Source organism: Anguilla anguilla, chromosome 6 (assembly GCF_013347855.1).
Source record: "Anguilla anguilla isolate fAngAng1 chromosome 6, fAngAng1.pri, whole genome shotgun sequence".
NCBI lineage: Eukaryota > Metazoa > Chordata > Actinopteri > Anguilliformes > Anguillidae > Anguilla > Anguilla anguilla.
In genome coordinates, this window is record NC_049206.1 from 44,111,844 (window position 1) to 44,132,012 (window position 20,169).

Genomic DNA, 20,169 nt, shown 5'->3' on the forward strand with positions numbered 1-20,169 from the left:
CACCTTTACCGTGGTTGCGGCTGAGCTGAATAGAGAATATCTCCACTCTGCCTCTTGTCAATGTCGCCGCATGTCTGGAGCGCTCATATTTAAAAATGGGGGGGGAAAAAAACAACAGGCTTCCGTGAAAAAGGCACCCAGAACATCTCTCAAGGATGGATTGATTCTGCCACCCCATTAAGCCGGTGCTGTAGGATTGTTATGTCGCTGCGATCACTCAGAAAGCTACTGTACAAGCCAAGGGCACATGTTACTCATGCCAACTTTTATTTATTTAAATGACGAATTACGCAGAAGCCTCTCACGATCTTCATGTCAGTGCCAGTGGTTCACTCACTTCGTGCCCACTGAAGTGCAGCGGATGCCATGTTGGCATCTGCGACGGTTACAGTAAAACAGTTTCTGCAAAAATTCAAAATCCGGGGGGGGGAGGATTGGTGGGGGGGGGGGGGGGGGGGGCTGTGGCGGGGGCTGAGGGAATTTCACAAGGAAATGGAACGGGAGCAGTGTGTTCTTGGCAGCCGCAGAGAGAGAAACGGAAAGGACTGTTCCTACCGGACGGCGTAGGTTTCTTTCTGACAAAACTGTCTGAAGGTGGCGGTTAGGACTTATTATGCAAACGAAGAGCTGCCTGCGAGACAGAGTGGGCGCTGGTCTCGCGCTCGCGTACGCGCCCCGCTGTGCGTCCCACGGAGTTTGCCGCAGTCGGAGTAAACGAGGGGAACAAATCGCCGCGCCTTTTTTTTGGCCAGCGACGGAACGGGCTCGAGTGACAGGCGGGTCCAGGTAAAAGCAGCCCCGTACGCTGAGGTGTCGTCAACGCCGACCTCCTCCAACCTCTGTCTCAGTCTCACTCACAATGGCGGGCATACACGGGGGGGGGGGGGGGGGGGGACGGACTTCCTGCCGATCGAACCGTGTGCCGGGCCGCGCCCCGCTGCTATACGTGCCCCGGTTTGGACAGGTAGGCGACGAGGGCAACCACCACGCCCACGTAGACCCCCGTACCGATGGTGATGGAGAGGGCGGCCAAGAACAGGGCCCGCTTGGAGGCGGTGCTTGCCAGGGAGAAGTCTCCTTTTGTGATGGCTTTACTTGTCTGAAAATACAAATGAATTAGGGAAGAAACAGAATACAATCATTAGAGATAGATAGACAGATATATAGATAGAAAGAGCGATAGAAAGAGAGAGAGAGAGAAAGAGAGAGAGAGAGAGAGAGAGAGAGACTGTATTGCATAACTACAGCTGTACAGTCAAGGTGATGGTGAGGTATCAGTGTTTTGTGCTGCTGCTAATGTGACGCTGCTAACATGTAGTGGCGCTAAATTTGTGTGCAGAGAAAGAATGCATTGTGGCTTTGAGAATGAGCCTGCAGCAAACTTTGAACAGAACACTGCACCAGGGGCTAAGTGCGTTGAATGCGGTTCAGCTCTCAGATTCAATTACTTTAATAACACCGCGACGCACCATTTCATTATTTAATTAATCCTTTATTCGATTCAGAAGAATAATTATGCTGCAAGTTGCAGCCGGTCCCTGTGGAATACAATATAAGCTCGGAATACCGAGTGGCGAAGTTCTGAACATAGGCAATGCTATTTGCTGAAGTCTACAGTCTTGACATAATGCTGTGTTTGGATTTCACTCGTGATGCCTCCGGACAAAATGGCTGGACCATTAATATGATATTTAATGAACACAGCCTTGGTGTGAGGAATTTGCATGCGCAAATTTAAATTACAAACTGAAAGCGGATGTGCTCCAGCCTCAAAGCCCTGCTCCCACGCAGTTTCAGAACGTGCTCAGTACTTTTAAAATATTGAGCATGTGCCTTTTAGCTCTATTATAACATAATCAACTCGGACCGTTATCGTAGACGGCGTGGAAATGCGCTCCATGCGGATCCGAAGGGAATTCATTCCGGCTCCGCGGCTAACGTGATTAATATTGAGCGCCGCATTATCAAAAAGTGAATTTAATTAGAACCAACAAGCTCCGAGCGTCAGAACTGACAGCTCCGCAGCTGCAGACTGTATTAATCTACGCCACAAAAGAAAGCGGCATTAGTCAGATTAAACGAACACAGATTATTTGACTAATTGAATGTGACTATTATCTTGGGCTCAAGGCTGTTTTCTCTCCCTCTCTCCCCTGTGTCCATAAGCCTCATCAGCTCTACTGCATCAACGGGCCCTTTTTTTAAAACTCCTGTTTTTGGGGGCGCTCGCCCTGGGCGAACGCCGTGCGCTTGCTGCTCTCTCGGCGGGAGGCCGTGCGCGGCAGCGGCACAGCGCCCCGATCTCCAAACCCCCCGAAACGCGATCGATTTCCTCCCGCTGCCCTCCGACAGTTAATAATGCACCGACAGGCCTGCCTCCCGGACTGTACCGTTCGTCTGCCGTTTGGAAAAAATGTGAACGTTTCGTCTTGCCCGCTTAACCACCCAATCCGCTGTGTGAGTCACACTTTTTGTATCCATGGTTTCCCCAACGTCGCTGAATCCAGGAAATATGCTAAAAATCCATTCTCACAGCCAGATGTACAGCCTCCAACCCTTTTGCAGTGACTCCTAGGAGGAAATAAAATTCAACTCCTACCTTTGAATTTGAATGTATGAATGAACCTATTTCAATGTTTAAATCGTGGTTTAACAGTCCTTGAAGTCTAACAGCCGTGGTTAAAAAAGGTGATTCATCATGGCTACATTACGGTTGCTAGGTATGCAGCTGGAGGTCAGCTCAACCAAAGGACATTCTCCTAGTTACAGACAGCCCATGTGGCCAGAAGTGACTCATATTATACTGTATATCACTGTATATTACTGTCACAGCACGGAGAAGCACACATCTCAGCAAGTCTGTGGTAATGAGCTGTGAATGTGTCTCATGTTTAAACATATTTATTTGTATGATCTTTGATCTAGCTGATCAAACAAAATCTTTGATCAGCTAGACCCTTCCCGTCAGGCCGACTGATGTTAATGAACTTATTATAGTCTTTTTTCCCTTCATTTTTAGTAGAAAATCACAGTATGCAATAATCTTAGTTTTTTTAAACCAGCGACTGTTTTGTTTTTAATTTAATTTTCGACAAAACTATTTATAACTGTCTTTCCTGCCTTATGAAAAAATCACATGTGAAATGTGCCTTTGTGACAAAAAGTGACTACAATGTGAACTACAATTTTCACATGTGAAAACAAAACATGTGACTTGAAATGCCCCTCTCATCTTATAAGTGGGATCGTTCGCAATTGTACTCTTCAATTGTATGTTGGGTGTTCACATATGGTTTTTGGACACGTGGTATTGGGCTGTTCCATACCAATAAACATATTACTAGGACTGGACTGGAGGAAAAAAGTGACAGGACAGTGGACAATGGGAGCGACCAGAGATGTAATTTCAATTTGAAAGTGCAGTTGATATTCAGCCACAATATATGAATATATCCACTAGCGGTTTACAGTGTAGTTCTGATAACTGAAAAATAAACAATGAATACATAATGACTGATAAATAACTGATTGATCACACAAAAGCCTGCATACATACATTATGCCTTCAGAATGAGACATAATTGAATGTATAGGTTAAATGCGCAGGTGTTCACCCTCATGGTCAATGAACCAGGCTGACCAGGTGCTAACCGCTTTGCTACCTTTAGCATGGGTGGTCAGCAGGAGCGGCGTGCCTTCGGTGGGGCAGTGATCTTACCCCCTGAGAGAAGTAGAACGCGGCGATGCCCAGGGGCCAGAAGCAACAGAGCATGGAGAAGATGGACAGGCCGAGGTGGTCTCGCGGTGGAACCATCAGGAAGTTATCCTCACTCTCGCTGTCGCTGGAACAGTCACTCTGTAACACCAAGGCAAGAACTCATCAGAACCAGAGCCAGAAATATATCAGAACCAAAAACAAGGATGGGCCAGAACCAGGTCCAGTGAAGATATGCAAGTCAATGGACCAGCGGCAGATGTTAGATGGTAGAGGTACTGTTTCACTGCCCACAGACACATTTCTCTGAGATTTTAATTTTGATTCATCAATGTTCCACAGAATAACTCTATTGTTTTTTGCATTCACTTGGTAGAATGAGTCATCTGTGGTAATACATCAGACCTCCACAGCCATTTGGAACGTGTGGGTGGAGAAACAGCCATTTCCCATTTCCTTGGCCAAATGAGAAACCTGTATCTGTACATTCATCTATAAACACCACACCCTCAGCCATTTGCATATAATGGACAAAGCACATTTTGATAATGAGTATTTTCCTGACATTCTAATAGTTGGAGGGTGAATCAGTACTTTCGGGCTGGGTCTCAGAATCCAACCAGAATCAACCACTTTAGTGAATGATATGCCAAAATACAAAATCCACCCCACTGAGCAGATCCCTGATCAGGTCATTTATAACAAATGCTCAGGGAGGCATTCTCTAACATATGGTGAACCTGTTAAATGCAGTACAGTATATATTTGAGTGTGTTTGTATATGTGTGTATCGATGTTTATGTGTGAATGTGTGAATATGTCTGTGGGTTTGTGTGAGTCTTAATAGGAAAACTGGAATAAGCCTGAATGTGTGAAAAAGATTCTACTTTATTTTACTTTTGTGTTACACAATTCACCTCAACATGAATATCAATAAAACCTCCTCGACTTTTCAGCCTTTCTGAACTGCTGAGAGGCCATTATGCATTAAGCTCTGGTGCGATCAGCATGTTTCCATCCGTTGTCCAGTGGAGCTCAGCAAGCCCAGATTGCCTTGGGCACCAAGGGAAGCTCTGCTCAATGGTGAGCTCTGCAAGGGCCAATCTCTCTATTCTTCTCTGGTTCTGTCAACAAAAAAAAAAAACTCCACTTCCCACAATCTAAAGCATTGATTTTTTATGAAACGCTGCTCAAACATTTCCATCACTGGCCTACAGAAGCCTATTTATTATTTATTTTATAAGGTCAATGGTTATTCAAATTCCCTAGTTGTCATTAAATTTGCATGTATGGGTTTGGAAACATTTGACAATTGTGTTTCCAGGTATTCTATAATCAATAGCTTCCGATTATGCATGGAGTTTAATTAAGCTCCACACAAATGTGGTTCTCTCTGTGTTGTTCACATCAAAGGTTAAATACACAGGCACTCATTGTGTGTTCAGTTTAGTATCTGGATAATTTACTGGTATCTAACCTGGCCAATGAGGCATGGATTTATAAATAAAGACCACACAAATACTCTCATTATTCTGCCCATTGATGTCAAACTAAAAAAACCCTTTCATCTCCAAATCAAGGTCACAGATGAACCAGAAATAATTTTTATTTCAGAAATTTACTTTTCACTTTGTGGACAGAGCCGGGTGTAAAGTAGCTACAGTACAATGCTTGTGAGAGATAAGTCAAATATTTTTAAATTGAGAAATACTTCTGGTTCATCTGTGACCTTAATGTGTAGAGATCAAAACATTGGACCTTCTTCCAGTGTCTTTTTTAGTGGAGTTCAGGCCTCCACTCCACTTGCTGTACAAGCTGAACGAATATCAAATATAAATATTAACTTTGATAAGCGAAAAATCGCTCACTACGCAAAAGAGCACTTTATTGTCGTACACACCTCTCAACACAGATGAAAGCAGTGACCGTCTTTGAAGATGATTCGAATTACATTTTTATAATAATCATTACAGTTATCATTACAGTTACATTGCAAAAAAGACCTTAAGAGATCTGGACTACATTCTCCAAGACACCCTTACAGGAGAGGAACTGTCACCTTAAGAGTATTTTTTTTTTTCAGAAAACACCACTGCTTGTATAAACGTTTCATCCGGATGCGACTTAATTTGCAACCCCCACTGCTTTGTGGATGAAACAAAGCCGTGCTCTGTGGGGGACTGGAGCAAAAACAAACAAGGCACGTTTAAGAAGTAGGAGGTTCCTCAATGTGGATCGACTATGACTGTGCAAAGGCCTGGGATGCAGTATGAAGACAACCTTGCTTGTTTCACCATGCAGAAAAGCCCCTGCTAGACGAATTCAAACATTTTAAGGGGACTACCTTCCTGGCACAACATCTTCAGGATTTTCCACAAAAGAAGCTTTGAAAAATGCACACAACAGCAAGATGACAAAACCAAATACCTGAGTCTGATCCAACTCTGGGTTTCTGTTATGCATGAACTGCTGTGATTGACAGCCACATGGCGTGTTTTAAAAATACACATCTATGCAGGTTTTCAACCAGGAAGTAAGTGCGTAATCCTCATGGGGCCGCCATTGGGCACAAGAAAAGCTGCTTCTTTTCACCATAATCATCCAGTGGATGTAAGGGTCAACCTGGAAGGTCATCGCTGAAGATAATCCAGGCAATTTATAGTATCCCTTCCACTCCCCCCCCCCCCCCCCCCCCCACCCCCCCCCCCCCCCCCCCCCCCCCCCCCCCCCCCCCCCCCCCCCCTTTCCCTAATCTAAGAATAGATATCGCTGGACACAATAAAAAAAAAATCATTTTATTCCCCCTGGAGTGCAGCTCTCTACCCCCCACTTACATGAAACCAGCATTTTAGTGCTGAATATAACCTACACACTCAGGAGCACTGTTCCAGGACTGCCTGCTACTCACATGCTACGTCGAAAATCTATAACATCCATGTCAGGTGCTGATGAAATGTAAAGTGTAACATGGCAGCTATGATTTATGAGGTTCATTGCACAAATATGGTTTGTGATCATAAGATCCTGTGGAAGTCACCGGATAGCAACGGAACTGGATTCTTTATGATGATTCAGCTCACGGCAGATTTGAATCAGCGCACAAAAGCACAATCACTGACTAATATTGAAATAAAAGATTTTAAAATGCAGAGCCTATCGCTGTTAGCAGTGATTAATGTAGAGAGTGACTCATAACTGGCAAATGGCGGCTCCATGACCATTTCTTATGGTGAAGAGTTACACTACTACTACTACTGCTGCTACTACTACTACTACTAATACTACTACTACAATTACTACTACGACTACTACTACTACAACTACTACTACTACTGATAATAATAATAAGGAAATCTGAAGCAATCAGATTTTTCTATCTCTCTTGCCCTATACAAAATCTGACAATAATTTTAACCATTTGTGACAAAAGATTTAAGCTTTCTTGGGTCTTTCCAGACACTAAATTGAAGGTATGTGAAAGAACCGGCCAATAAGAGAGGTGCAGAACAGGTGACCGCAATTCTGTAACACCTGCCGTACTGCTCACCTAACTGCTCCACAGCTTTGAAGCTCTACCTGAGTATTTTCAGATTCACAGAATGTGGACGCTACAGATTTTCTGACAGTTTCTGTCTGATCAATCAAGAAGGTCTATTGATCTGCAAACAGATCAAGCAGAAATATAAATACAACTGCTCTTACATACTGTGACACACGTGTTCATGTGGAAGGGGTGGAGTAAGAATGGCTTTATTGGAAAGTAAATTCTGCATACATTAAACAGGTGTTGCTAAGTTACTCTGCCAAGTGACAGCTAACTGAATTTCTTCAGTGCAGAAGAGCTACAGTACTTCACTGCAGGGAGTATGAAAGCCTCACCTTCTGGAGATTAGCGATATTGCAACATTTCTGTGAAAGAGGGTTCATATTGGCATGTTTGTGAATGCAGCAAAATGTAACAGTCCTAGAAAACTTCCACCACTTAAATCTGTCTCTTAAGACAAAGGACAAATTCATCTCTCCAACCCTGGGAGCTTGGGGAGGACAACTGCCAATTTTCCTGTCACTCCAACATTTCATTACTTCACCGAACTGCATCACAAGGACACTGTTACCGAGTAAAACCGAACAATAAAATTAAAAAGCGGTTGTGGGATGTCTGATGTTATAGGAGAATATTCAAAGACGATAATTATAATCATCACGATTACAACCATTATCACTCGCATAATACACCGCAGAGAAGAAACGCATGAATGCCATTTATCATAGTTAAAATAATTATAATGATGGTCATTACTCACTGAAGAGTATCATGCATTTAAATCACTCTAATATGTAGTCCTACACAGCCAACACAGAGGAGCTTTAATGAGATCCTCCCTGTTAAATTATTGGAGAAAAGTGCAGCTCCTCTCCTTTTCTTTCAAATTCTCCCACAACTTCTCAACACTGAAATGCCAAAACTGGATTCCAGTGACGCTATCATGCGCTGTATTCTGGTAATGTAACTGACAGAGATCGATCCTTTTCTGATTTTGATTATTTTAAAGCAGCTTGTCTGGCCAGGAGATACAGTTCGGTGACGAAACATGGACATTTTATATCAGGTTTTTCATTTAAAATAGCCTGCAGCCTCTGTGGAGGACCCAGGCCTAACATGCAATCACTGCTTAAAAGGAAGGGTAGGGGGTGGTGCGATCCCTGCAGATCAGATTCAGGAACTAATTCATTTAGTACAAAAGTTGGATTCACACATGTTACAGATACAAAATTACAGTCTGACAAATGTCAGCAGAGGGAATTTGAAAAACACACACACACACACACACACACAAGAAACAAACTTCACTGCTTTAGACAGAAGAAGCTCACATATCCCTGTGAGGAAAACCAAAGACAACTTCAATCCATCGACTTACTCGAAATCCTACCTTTTGTTTGATGACTCGTACATGCACGTACACCGAATACTTCTGAAGATAAAAGCAGTCAGCAATTTAGGGGAACTGCCAACTGGCTGGAATTTGTTCAAATCAGACAGCGCCGGAATGTAAGTGGGAAAGCTACATTTTAATTAGCTGGAGAGCAGGGGTGTATTTGCATTATCAGGGGCAGTCTGAAGTTAATATTCACCCATCCTCTGCCCCTGTGGGACTCCGTGATCCTCTTTCTAATCTGCATGCAAAACCGTTACACGCGTTACAGAAAAAACACAATTTACATAAACGTTAATACATCTTGCTTGATTCTCGCAGTATGGTTTCCTACTTCTTCTACAAATGCAAATTGCTTTTAATAATTGTGCCCACGATCATTTTCTCCCAGAAGAAAAATATTTATACATTTTAAAAATGCTTCTCTCCCATTGTAGAATACTTATTTTTGTAAACAAAATACTCCCCCTACAAAACGCATGCGGTCAGCTACCTCTGCTTTTCACACTGCTGGGCTAATGAGTCACTAGATTAGAAGAGTACCCTTAATGCACTGCAGGTATCAACACAACAAGGAGGACGGTCCCGGTGTGTGATGATGCTTGGTCACCCAACCATTCCATATGCCTCAGCAAGATAGGCAACCCAACAGCCCAAAGGAAATCCATGTGCAAATCCATGTAAAACTCCCAGCATGCTCTACTTTCATGAACTGAGTTGGACAAATCTAAAGCAAAGCTGCTCTTCTCAAGCGTGCTTGCAACCCACTCCCAACTTTCCACAGCCCTCACCTCATACTCCATGTACTCCTCCTCCTCCACATCATATGAAACGGTCTGGATCTTCACCTCCTTCTCCCCCAGAAGCTTGGCCTGTGGGTCCTCCGTGCTGGGGGCTTCGGGTTCAACCTCCTTGTCCTCCGTGAAGGTGGTCTCGCAGTTCTCCCCCTTGCAGTCCTTGCTTTTGGCAAGGGCACTGTCCTTGCACAGGATGAAGTTGGGCCTATAGAAGGCCTCCACAGCCAGGTGCAGCGATGTGGCATCCAGCAGCTGGTGGGCCTTGGCCTGGCCACCGCCCCCACCAGTCACAAAGTAGCTGATAATGTTCTCCTGACACGGGTTGGCTGGGAAGTCGCCCTGGTAACCATAGTCATCACCGACCATGTGCTTATTGGTCTTGTCCAAGAGTGGGTTCTGCAGCTCGCACAGGCTCTCCATGGTTGAAGTGAGTCTTACTGCCACAATGACCAATGAGGAGCGAGATTACAGGCAGCGAACAGGTTACTGATGACGTTGCTGATGTTCAACAGGCCAGGAGCTGGGGAGACAAGAGAAGAATGTTAACTACTGGATACAATCAATTCACATGGAATTAGCATTTCAGTACTGAACACAATCTCTACCCATATAACTACAATTTAATTACTGAAGACCTACCGCTCAGGTGGAACCAACGTTTCAGTGCTGCATAAAACCCACTCGCATGGAACAGGAATTTAAGAGCTGAATAAAACTCACGCACGTGGAAATAGATTTCACAGCTGTTTGACTGTTTGAAGGCAGTCTTCAGAGATCACACTATACTGCCTTGCCTCAATCACAGTGAAGCTTTGGTAGTCACGGACAACTTTTGAAAACATTAAATATTAAAATGCGTCTGTTGCGTTGATCCGTTTTGACAGCACTCTTAAATATTTCAATGCTAACAATTTTTGCCTGACATTTTTTTGGTATTTATTCCCAGAAAGTTTCCTTTAACACTCACGTCTTTGGTATTCAGACTTCTTGTGCCTCTCCCATCTAGCTAATCGCACAATCTGTCAGGTACAGACCACAGCAACCGGAGACAAGATTATACCTCGGTCTGCTTGTCCGAGAACAGACATCTCAGGCTGTTTGGTCAACAGGCAACACAGACAACATAATTAAATGCTTTCGACATACCACAGGCAGTACTAGAAAAGCTCTCAGCTTCACCTTAAGCAGTGTTTGGTCTTCTGCAATGGCAAAAGAAAACTAAATAAATTGGCACTACTACAACTTGATATCTGATTGGCATAATCCACATTTATCCTGAAACACTGGTTGGCCAGACTTGGTTATCGCAGGCTTACTCATGCATGCCAACACAGATACCCCTGTGGCAATTCTTCATATTTTTTTGGGATATTCAGCCATGAAAGTACAGCTTGTCTGAACTCTTTCCAACCTCTGCCTTGTTAGCTCACAGTGAGAACAAACAGGTAAAATGGTAAGGGTTTTAAGTAACTACTTTGGTTGGTTGTTATTTTTTATTTACCTGCAAAGTTTTTATTGGTTTGGAACAAGCTGGCACACACAACATAATATGTACATTTGTTTGAAGATGCAAGTTTGTCCAACTGTGTTTCACAGCTATTTAAAATAAATTGCATATTTATTAATATTTTATGTGAATAAATATGCAATTATTTGCCTTTTCATAAGACTTGAATTTGCAAAAAATTCTTACATTTTGATTAATTCCCTTGACAAAGTCAATTTTTATTGTAACTCTCAGTTCTATCCATACATTCATTTTCTATACCCACTTATTCTGGGCAGAGTCACAGGGGGTGCTGGAGCGTATCCCAGCGTGCATTGGGAGAGAGGCAGGATTACACTCTGGCCGCGGGGCACACGCACCATTCACTCACACACTGATACCTACGGGCAATTTAGAATCTCCAATTAGCCTAACTGCATGTCTTCTGACTGTGGGAGGAAACCGGAGTACCCGGAGGAAACCCACGCGGACACGGGGAGAACATGCAAACTCCACAGAGAGGCCTATAGTTCCATAGTTATACTCAAACCAGGTCAGTCCCCCTGAAGGCCTAGGCTATGTGTAGGTTGCATCAATGCTACCCTTGCATAATATGAGGGTGCCACCCCAGGACCACCTGACCAGCTGCAGCAGGAAGTCCCTCCCAACCACTAGCAGCACAGAGGCTGTCTGTCTTTTCCACAGAGGTTTGGTTGAGCGCTGATATTCACATAAACAGCCCAAAGCAGATATCTGGGGTAAAATACTGAATGCGGAGCAGCGCGCTCGGTTTTCCCAGTGGATTAGTTCAGCTCCATTGTGCCGGCCTTGTGTCTCCGCTCTGCGCCCATCTGTCGTGGAACAGCGATGCGGGCTGATTGAGAGACGCGGCTCTGTCAAAATCTAATCATTTAAAACATAAAACCGGACGCCGAGAGGCGTTTCGGGCGGGGTCGTAAAATAAATAAAGCTCTTACGATCCCAGAGAGTCATTCTAGAACTGCGAAAAGAGAAACCGTCGAGGGATTTCACTTCACGTAGGAGGCAGGAAGACTGATCCTACAACAAATGGTTTTGCCATTTGTCATTAGCCTGTTTGAGAAAAGTAAGAACAGAAGAATGTTTGATGATGGGAACAGCCCATTCAACCCATCTGCATTCTGCTTGCTGAACTGCATTGAGCAATGTGTGATGCCAGGTTTTGAGCAAAGCAAGTCTCTCTACTTCTGCTACGAGTCCTGTAAGCTATTTCATAAAAGAGTAACGCTCTGTGTGAAAAAGGTACGTCTAACTATCTTAGAATACTGCTTATATCCCTCCTTCGGTTGATGGACCTGTCTCTGTAATTGACATTTTAATTCATTTTAACACGTTTCCTAGATTCCTACTGCTAGGCTTGACAAGACTAAGGTGAACTTGTATTAGTTTGAATCAATTTGAATCCAAGCCAATTGCTTCTCAATGTCAGACATTTCAACAAATTAAATGTAAACGTCCAAGAAGAAGAAAATGAATTTAGCTCCAACAAAAAACAGTGCACTTTGAGAGGATATGTTATTGTTAGGCAATAAATCAGATTACTTGGATGCTGTTGCTTTACATGTTGAGTAGATCTGGTAATTGAATATCCAAACAATCTTTTTTTGTCTGAAGGGTAGTGAGAAACATTAAATCCAATTATGTTTCAAAGCATCATTTTCTTAAGACTGTTTTTTCAATAATGGGAGTGTATGTGTGCATAGTTCTGTACACCATACATGGATAGTACTGTATATGGGAAAAGTACATAGTACTCTGGAACATAGACTGTTTTGCCTCCGAGTGACTGAGCTACACACTATACACCTGTGAGTATAACAATTCTGAGCTACAAACAGGTACAGTACATTACACCCATTAGTGCTGGGGTGCAGGCAAGTGCACTACACCTGTGAGTGTGTTTGAGTGGGACTTTGTGAGCATGTACAGCCAGACACTCCTGCGACAGACCCTCCAAACCTGCGCAGTAAGTTGGCTGCCCATCCGACAGTGACCCCTCACCCCCGAAACAAATGGGAAAGCGAATCTGAGCATTATCAGATGTGGTCCGTGGCTATCCGCTCGAAACGCTGCTGAATACCAATGCGTCTTATCTGCCATCTTTATTTTCTCCTTGCCCTGTTTACAGTTTCCATTCAGGCCTGGCAGAAAGTGCCCGTTGTCTGTGAAGGAGGGACACAGGGGGAATGTGGGGCAGGATGGCGGGACAGCTTTCTGAGAAATGATAAATAATGCCTGTACTCAGGCAGGGCTCAGGTGGAATGTCTTAATCACAAAGGTGGTGCCTTGTTAATGCTTTATCTGTACAGATTCTAGCTGCATTAAAACAGGTTTTCATAAAATCACTACTGTTACTACAGCATACAGTAGGAATCCTTGAACCCATATATATATATATATATATATATATATATATAAACATATAAATAATTAATGTTTGTGCTAAAATAAGCATTTTCAGTGAATAAATTAAACTTCTTATCCCTTTGGATGAGAGCATTTGCTAAATGAATGCAATGTAACGCAATTAAAACATTTCCCCACATGCAAACAACATTAACAGCACAAAGAGATTCACTAGTAGACCAGATGACAGCATGAAAAATATGGGCAGTTTGTGTGACTTAGTGCATTTACAGCTGTGAACACTTCATTCCGCACTAACAATGGATTCCCTCAAGTATTATTGATGGAAATCAAGCAGCCGCACATCCACACCCAAATAGCTATCGAGCGCAGTTAACAGGTACAATAATGTGTCTCATTTTTAGTAACAAAACAACACGACAGCCTTCATAAAATATTTTACAGTGAATTTTTGGGTCATGCCAAAATCTTGTTTGATCTTGTCATGTTTAATATTCTCTGCTGCATCAGTTACAGCAGAATTATTTTTAACTCCAAAATGGCAGAGTTCTACAAAGTAAGAGGCTGATTTCCTCTTACCTCTTTCTGAAGTTGAGCAAAAGCTGATTCAATAACATTAACTGCAAACTGACCTGTCATTTTATTAGGGATTCATTTTAATGTGACACACAAATGAAATTTGCTTGAACGAATAGCAAAAGGACCTCTTCTGTATATATTGGAAGATCTCTGTATCTCAGTTCACAAAATTCAACCCTTCCATAATTTTTGTCAAAGTAACGTAGTTATTGCAGGTGCCTAAATATTTGTCTTCAATTAAATAGCCTACTTAAAACTACAAGATGCAAGTTTAATGTCGTCTTTGTCATCAAGCAATTCTAGGATGCCTGTAATGACAAATAATTTATGTCCCTGTTAACACAAACAGGGATATCCTTGCATGTAATACCCACTGCCTAACCTGTTAGTGCAGTCTTTCTCTTGCAACCATGAGGTCATGCCATGGTCACTGACAGGTATACACACTGCATGACTGTAAAATGGACTGTGCTGCCTCATTGCTAGATCTCATTTTATCTTAGAAGATCCATGCTCATTGCAAGTGGTAACTTGTGATTACCGTTGTAGATCAGGCATGCCCTGTATTGAGTCTTGCGATTTGGTATCAAAATGAATTATTTTGGCACTCAAATGTATGAAGATAACACAATTTACATGCACATGACCCAGATGGTGCACTATGTCACAGTTTCCCTGGCAATGCAGTTGCGTGTGCTTTCCACCCACTTCGATTCTATGTGAAATCTGCATAATAATATTTTCTGGTACTTGCGAAGGTTTAAAGGGTGCGAAACCATCAGAATCCTTTTATGGATTCCACCGTAGATCTTACACCATCTATGCAATGAAATAAGATCCATAAAAATACTAAACTATCCATATGAAACACTGCAGTATTACCCAACATACAACACAGATGCAAGCCTCCAAATGCTATAAAACCAGATTCATAAACTTGCTCCCAAGAGTCCTAAATATTCAGTGCTCACTAAATTATTCACATCCTTGATAAAAATGAGCAATGAAGACTGTTCAAAATAAAACAACACAGGTAGTGTACTATATTACATATAAAAACATGTGAGCAGCTACAAGTTATTATTTTGCGCTAATACAGTTGCCCAGAGAAAAATATTTTGTTAAACAAATAATATTTTCTTCGAAAAGAAATGTTACAATTATTCCCTACACTGATTTGGGTACTTTGAGCCATCTTCCATCACAACATTACTGAGCTGTCTTCTACATGTTTTATGAGATTGGTGAACACAGTCCATTCCTCTTCTGATGCCACCATTGGTACGGGTGGTCAAAAAGCTAAATCTTGATCTCATCTTTTTTTTTTAATTTAAAGATATTGGCACCCAACGTAGGCCTGAACATGTCCCGATTCCTACCATAATTTGGAATGTCCGATTAGCTATTTGCCACCACAGCCAAAATCCTTCACCGCTGATGAGACTTAAAGACATCCGCGGTTCTCCTCCAAAAACACGAGGCGTAACCAGTCCGGCCATTTTACATCGCAGCCCACAGCTAAGTTCACACAGAGTGGAGGCAGAGGAAGTCCTTTCATATGCGGCTTTGGCTTGCAGTCCACGGGTGCCCCGGTTGACCAGCAGGGGTCACTAGACAGGGATGGAACACAGACTCCTAACCGACTGAACCCCTCCCATGCCATGGGTAATGCAATCGCCACAGTTGGCACTGGCACAGTCAGGATTTAATATAAGGGGCTCATCCATGCATCACAGAATGGTACTGTATCTTAACTGAGTGAGCCACCCAGCAGCCCCAAGTTTGGTCTTATCTGACCGTAACACCGAGTTGGAACTGAAGTTCAGCATTGGAACTTCCGCTGGAAACAGCTGTTGCGGTCAGACAAGATGATGATTTCTGAATTAGCTACACATGTGTTTTATAAATGATTTTAGGTCATTTAATTGGTTTTAAAGCATTGATGGGCTCAGCATCACCATATATCTTATATACTCCACAGTTATGAGCAATAACACAGCCTTAGGTCATTCAATTCCAACCAGCATAGTGTTCTTCATGTTAACTGGGGACACATTTTTAGTTTTTATGCCCCTGAAAAATGCAACACCCTGCTATTAGACATTAGGGAGGTACCAACACAAGGGCAGTTTAAAAGCAAGTGAGTTGTTTTCTTTTTAGGAGGATTTGAGAAATTGATTGTTTTGCCATTTTTATTCATTTTTATCCACTGTCCTTTTAATGTCCATGATTAATTTGTCCCTAAATTATCTCTGGATTTTGAAAAACCCTAATTTTAAATATTCTTTTTCTTTTTTAATGTATTGAAACAGCTTTTATTTGTGATTATTGTTGTTATTATTATTAAAATTTTTAAAATCTGTTTTCCATGGTTGTGTAAAGCACTTTGGGATGCTTTTTGCATTAGGGTGCTATATCAATGAAGATTATTAGTATTACTTCAAACAGCGCAAGTTCATAAAACTGCCACAAATGATTCTTCAGTCTAAAAAATATTTGATCACTACTGGAATAGATAACAGTGACAGAAGCATTCATTAGTTTTTAAGTTCAGTGAAGCATTTGAGTTCAGTGAAGTCTTTGTGTTCTGTAAAGCATTTGATTTCAGCAAAGCTTTTTCATTTAGTACAGCATTAGTATTCGGTAAAGTAGGCCTGTTTGCAGAACAGACCTCACAACGCCTCCAGTTTACAATGGAAGGAGCTGGTTTCACAATCTCTAATGCAAACTCTTTACTGTCTACAGAAACTCTGCATGCACTCAGTATGCAACATCATACATCTTATAATGTATATCATTCCGGAGAAAAGCATGATCGAAATGAATACAACCGAAATGTAATATCGTTTAAAATTTCTCATAAGCATTTACACAAGCATTTACAATACTTCTCACAAGTCAAAATATAAATGTGCACAGCATTAATGCGGAGGTTACAATGATAATGACACCTTAATGGAAAACAAATTAATTTTAATATTTCATTGCAAAGAAACAGAAACAGATTAAACATGCATAAAACAAAAGCAGCCATGTATATCAGAATGGGCTTGTGAAGTATCTTCCTGCAGTTGTGCAAAATGTGTTCGCTTTTGTCCATATTAACTGATTAGTCTTCAGCTATTGAACCGATACCCTTCTGTCTTCAGTCAGCTGTGTCACAATGTAGCTGCAAAGTAGTGGGTACTGCAAAGGTCTCTGGCACCTGGAGGTGCGGTCTTAGAATACTGGGCAGAAATACATCTGTTGCCATCTTGAGTAAGACACTTAAATATTAATTAAAATTTTTTAATACAAATGAAACCTAAAATGTGTGTCACCAGAGCACAGGGAGAGCAGAGCAATCTGACTAAAGCTCATCCAATCATATGAAAGTTACTCTGTTGATTTCATAATTATTTTCAGGACATTACTAACAAAACATAAGTCATACTTCAGTTTTTAGAATAATTAAATACAGGGCCAATGTGGGCAAACCAACTGTGGTTGTTGTGCTAATTATGCAAATTGAGAAAGAGAGAGAGAGAGAGAGAGAGAGAGCATCATGATTAATTACAGGGCCACTATGACAAAATCTTCGGGCTTAGATGATTAGTCGAACCATCGGGAGGGCCCCCTAACACAAAGCAAAGGACCTTGCGCTAGCAAGGGATGCGCACGTTTACATTTGTGATAGTGATAGGTAGCTATATTATAAATGTAGCCTATGTACTGTACCATCACTGTACTTATTTCTACACTATATTAGAAATGAGCTTAGTAAATAATGGGATTCCATTCTATCCAGAATACATACTTCCTAAGTTTTATTTGCCAGTCAACCTATAAAACATCGAAACGTCTCAAATAGGGTAAATACAAGTTCGTTTACCATTAGTGGTATAACCGCTAGCACCAGCAGTGTGCACATAGTTATCCTCGTTATAAGACGTTTTAGTTTCTCTATAATCTACACTACATAGGCTATATATTATCACGGTCGCAAGTAGACAGCATCGTACAGTAGCACATCACGGTACTATTACACTGTGTTGAGACTATCTGAATGACGTTATAGCAAGCAAGCACACATATATATGTTATTGCAATTTATCAATATTATTTCATTTTTACTCAAACTGTCCTTATATGAGTTATAAGGACATGCCAAAACAGTAATAAAGACATCAACTGATTTGCCTTGACCCCGGAGCAAATGCAATCATATTGCAAGATAAAGGCTGTAACATGTATGACTTCACACAAAGTTAACGTATGATTATTATGAAAGGACACGCACACAGACACACACATATATAATCCTATTTAAGCGCACCAGAACAGATGAATTAAATAACTATCGTCTTACCTGCTGTTTTCAGAAAGCCCAAACGTCATTTGTTGGAAAGCATCCCCATTCGATATTCTGAGCATCATTACATTCCATTGAAAAGTGTGAGTGTTTCTTATGACTAAATATCACTGAACTGTCAGAAGTAAGCTGCATATAAGCAGCGCGCCCAGGCTTGCGATGTCCTTATGAAACATTTCTCTGTTTGAAAATCCGGTGGTTTGATGGATTTCCAGCATTTGAATAAGGCAAAATTCTGAATTGTTATAGGTTCATTTCGAAGCCTGTCACTCTGAGCTAGAAGAACGGTTTCTGCCTGACTGGTATTACAGTTAGAATTGACCGCCGCCTAATCGCCGGACGAAAAGATTTGAGAATCTACTTAAAAGTTAGCGTTCCTCAAAGGATATGCGCAAGAATGTGATACTTCCTCAGATGACGACTTTTAATCCTCATTTATTAATAATGTGCTTTATGTCTGTTTAGGAGTACACGGAGTTTAAATTCCGATTTTAAAAGTAAGACTATACGTAGATATATTGCGTTACAACAGGAATGACTGCCCAGTTTGTAGCTATACATCCATATATTCGTCCATAATTATACAAGGATCTTGAAGTTTGGTAATACAATATATTTTCTAATATCTAAGAAATGAGAGCTTGTAGAAGGACTAAACCATCGTCTTGGTTGTTATAATAAAAAACTGTCCCTGCTCGCGTTCACGTTCTCTTTTATTCAATGCGTCACTTGTCCACTAGGCATTGGCAATACCTACCCATATTTTCATACGCGCGCCGTTGCGCTCCAATAAAAATGAGATACAGCAACATTTGTTTTCGCATTGGTCTATATCTAATTTTGAATTACACAGGAATGTGTCGTAAATCACATAAGACCTGTAACCAACATCGACATTCACTCAGTATGAATTTGGCCTGTTATTTTATTTTAAACTCGATAGCGAGTATGCGACGGACTTGTGGATCTCTTTGGGAGTGTCTATCTCACACGCAAGTTTGGCGACAATACTTTGCCATCATGGCAATACAGTCTCGTCCCTCAATAGATCAATAACTGCTCTCTTTCGACTTCCGTCTCAACGAGAGTTTGTAATTTTCTGTTTTCCTCTCAGCCGGTTGTGACAAAAAATAATCAGAGCGCTCAACGGCGCGGTTTTCTGTTTCGCTGAAATGCGACAGCTGCATTAAATAAGGTTGTGCACCTTAATTGCAGCTAATTGAGAGCCTGTTCCAGAATCCACGTTGACGCGAGATGTGAAACGAGTAAGACTTTTGATAAATACAGCATGATTCAAGATTCCGTTTGCAAGATTAACTTAGTATTTAATAACAGTAGACCGCGAGTCCCCCGTCTTACATTTTTTTTTTTGGTTTTTGACATTTGGTCAATGGCTGTTGTTGACGGTAAAATCAAACCACTCTATCTAGAGTGTAGCTAGCAGTTGGCAAATGGCTTCACTGAACTTAAGTTCTTAATGCGACTGAAATAACACATACAGTATCTCTGCTTCGGTGCATTACACTGATTGCCTCCACTCTAGTAGATGTCCTCCTGACCAATATAACTCCATTGTGAATGTGGGCTATGCCATCTGAACTTCAGCCAATAACATGTCGTTGTCAACAGTGGCATCAGGTTTTGATCCATGCCACAGGACATTCCCGTGCAGTAAGGGACAATGACTCATCCTGGCACCCCACTAAAGCAGCACCTAATGCATTTTTTATTGCTCATTCCACAGGAGGCCATTATATACCCACCGCTTATTGTACTGAATCTGAACCCACTGGTGAGTCTCAAAAGCATTTACTGAGAGTTTTGGATAGTTGACAGCTATTCATGCATTTCCTGTGACTTCATACAGTCACAGCAGCACTATTTTGGAGACCAAAATT

The 20,169-nt window shown here is 41.7% G+C and overlaps 1 protein-coding gene across 1 annotated transcript; it reads right to left on the bottom strand.

Annotated features, from left to right (window-relative positions):
- Positions 1 to 880: 880 nt before the first annotated feature.
- Positions 881 to 19,223, bottom strand: LOC118229306 (synapse differentiation-inducing gene protein 1-like). Its single transcript, XM_035421162.1, has 4 exons — positions 18,269 to 19,223; positions 9,444 to 9,969; positions 3,719 to 3,856; positions 881 to 1,099 (listed from the first exon to the last, which is right to left on the bottom strand). Exons 2-4 carry the CDS (start codon positions 9,867 to 9,869, stop codon positions 941 to 943), a joined length of 723 nt encoding a protein of 240 aa, XP_035277053.1. The 5' UTR covers positions 9,870 to 9,969; positions 18,269 to 19,223; the 3' UTR covers positions 881 to 940.
- Positions 19,224 to 20,169: the final 946 nt, after the last annotated feature.

Coding starts and splice junctions, on each gene's coding strand:
- LOC118229306 (XM_035421162.1), bottom strand. CDS start 9,869: ATGGAGAGCCTGTGCGAGCTGCAGAACCCACTCTTGGACAAGACCAAT. Junction 3,857..9,443: donor AGGAGTACATGGAGTATGAG/GTGAGGGCTGTG, acceptor TTGGTGTTACAG/AGTGACTGTTCCAGCGACAG. Junction 1,100..3,718: donor CGTTCTACTTCTCTCAGGGG/GTAAGATCACTG, acceptor TTGTATTTTCAG/ACAAGTAAAGCCATCACAAA.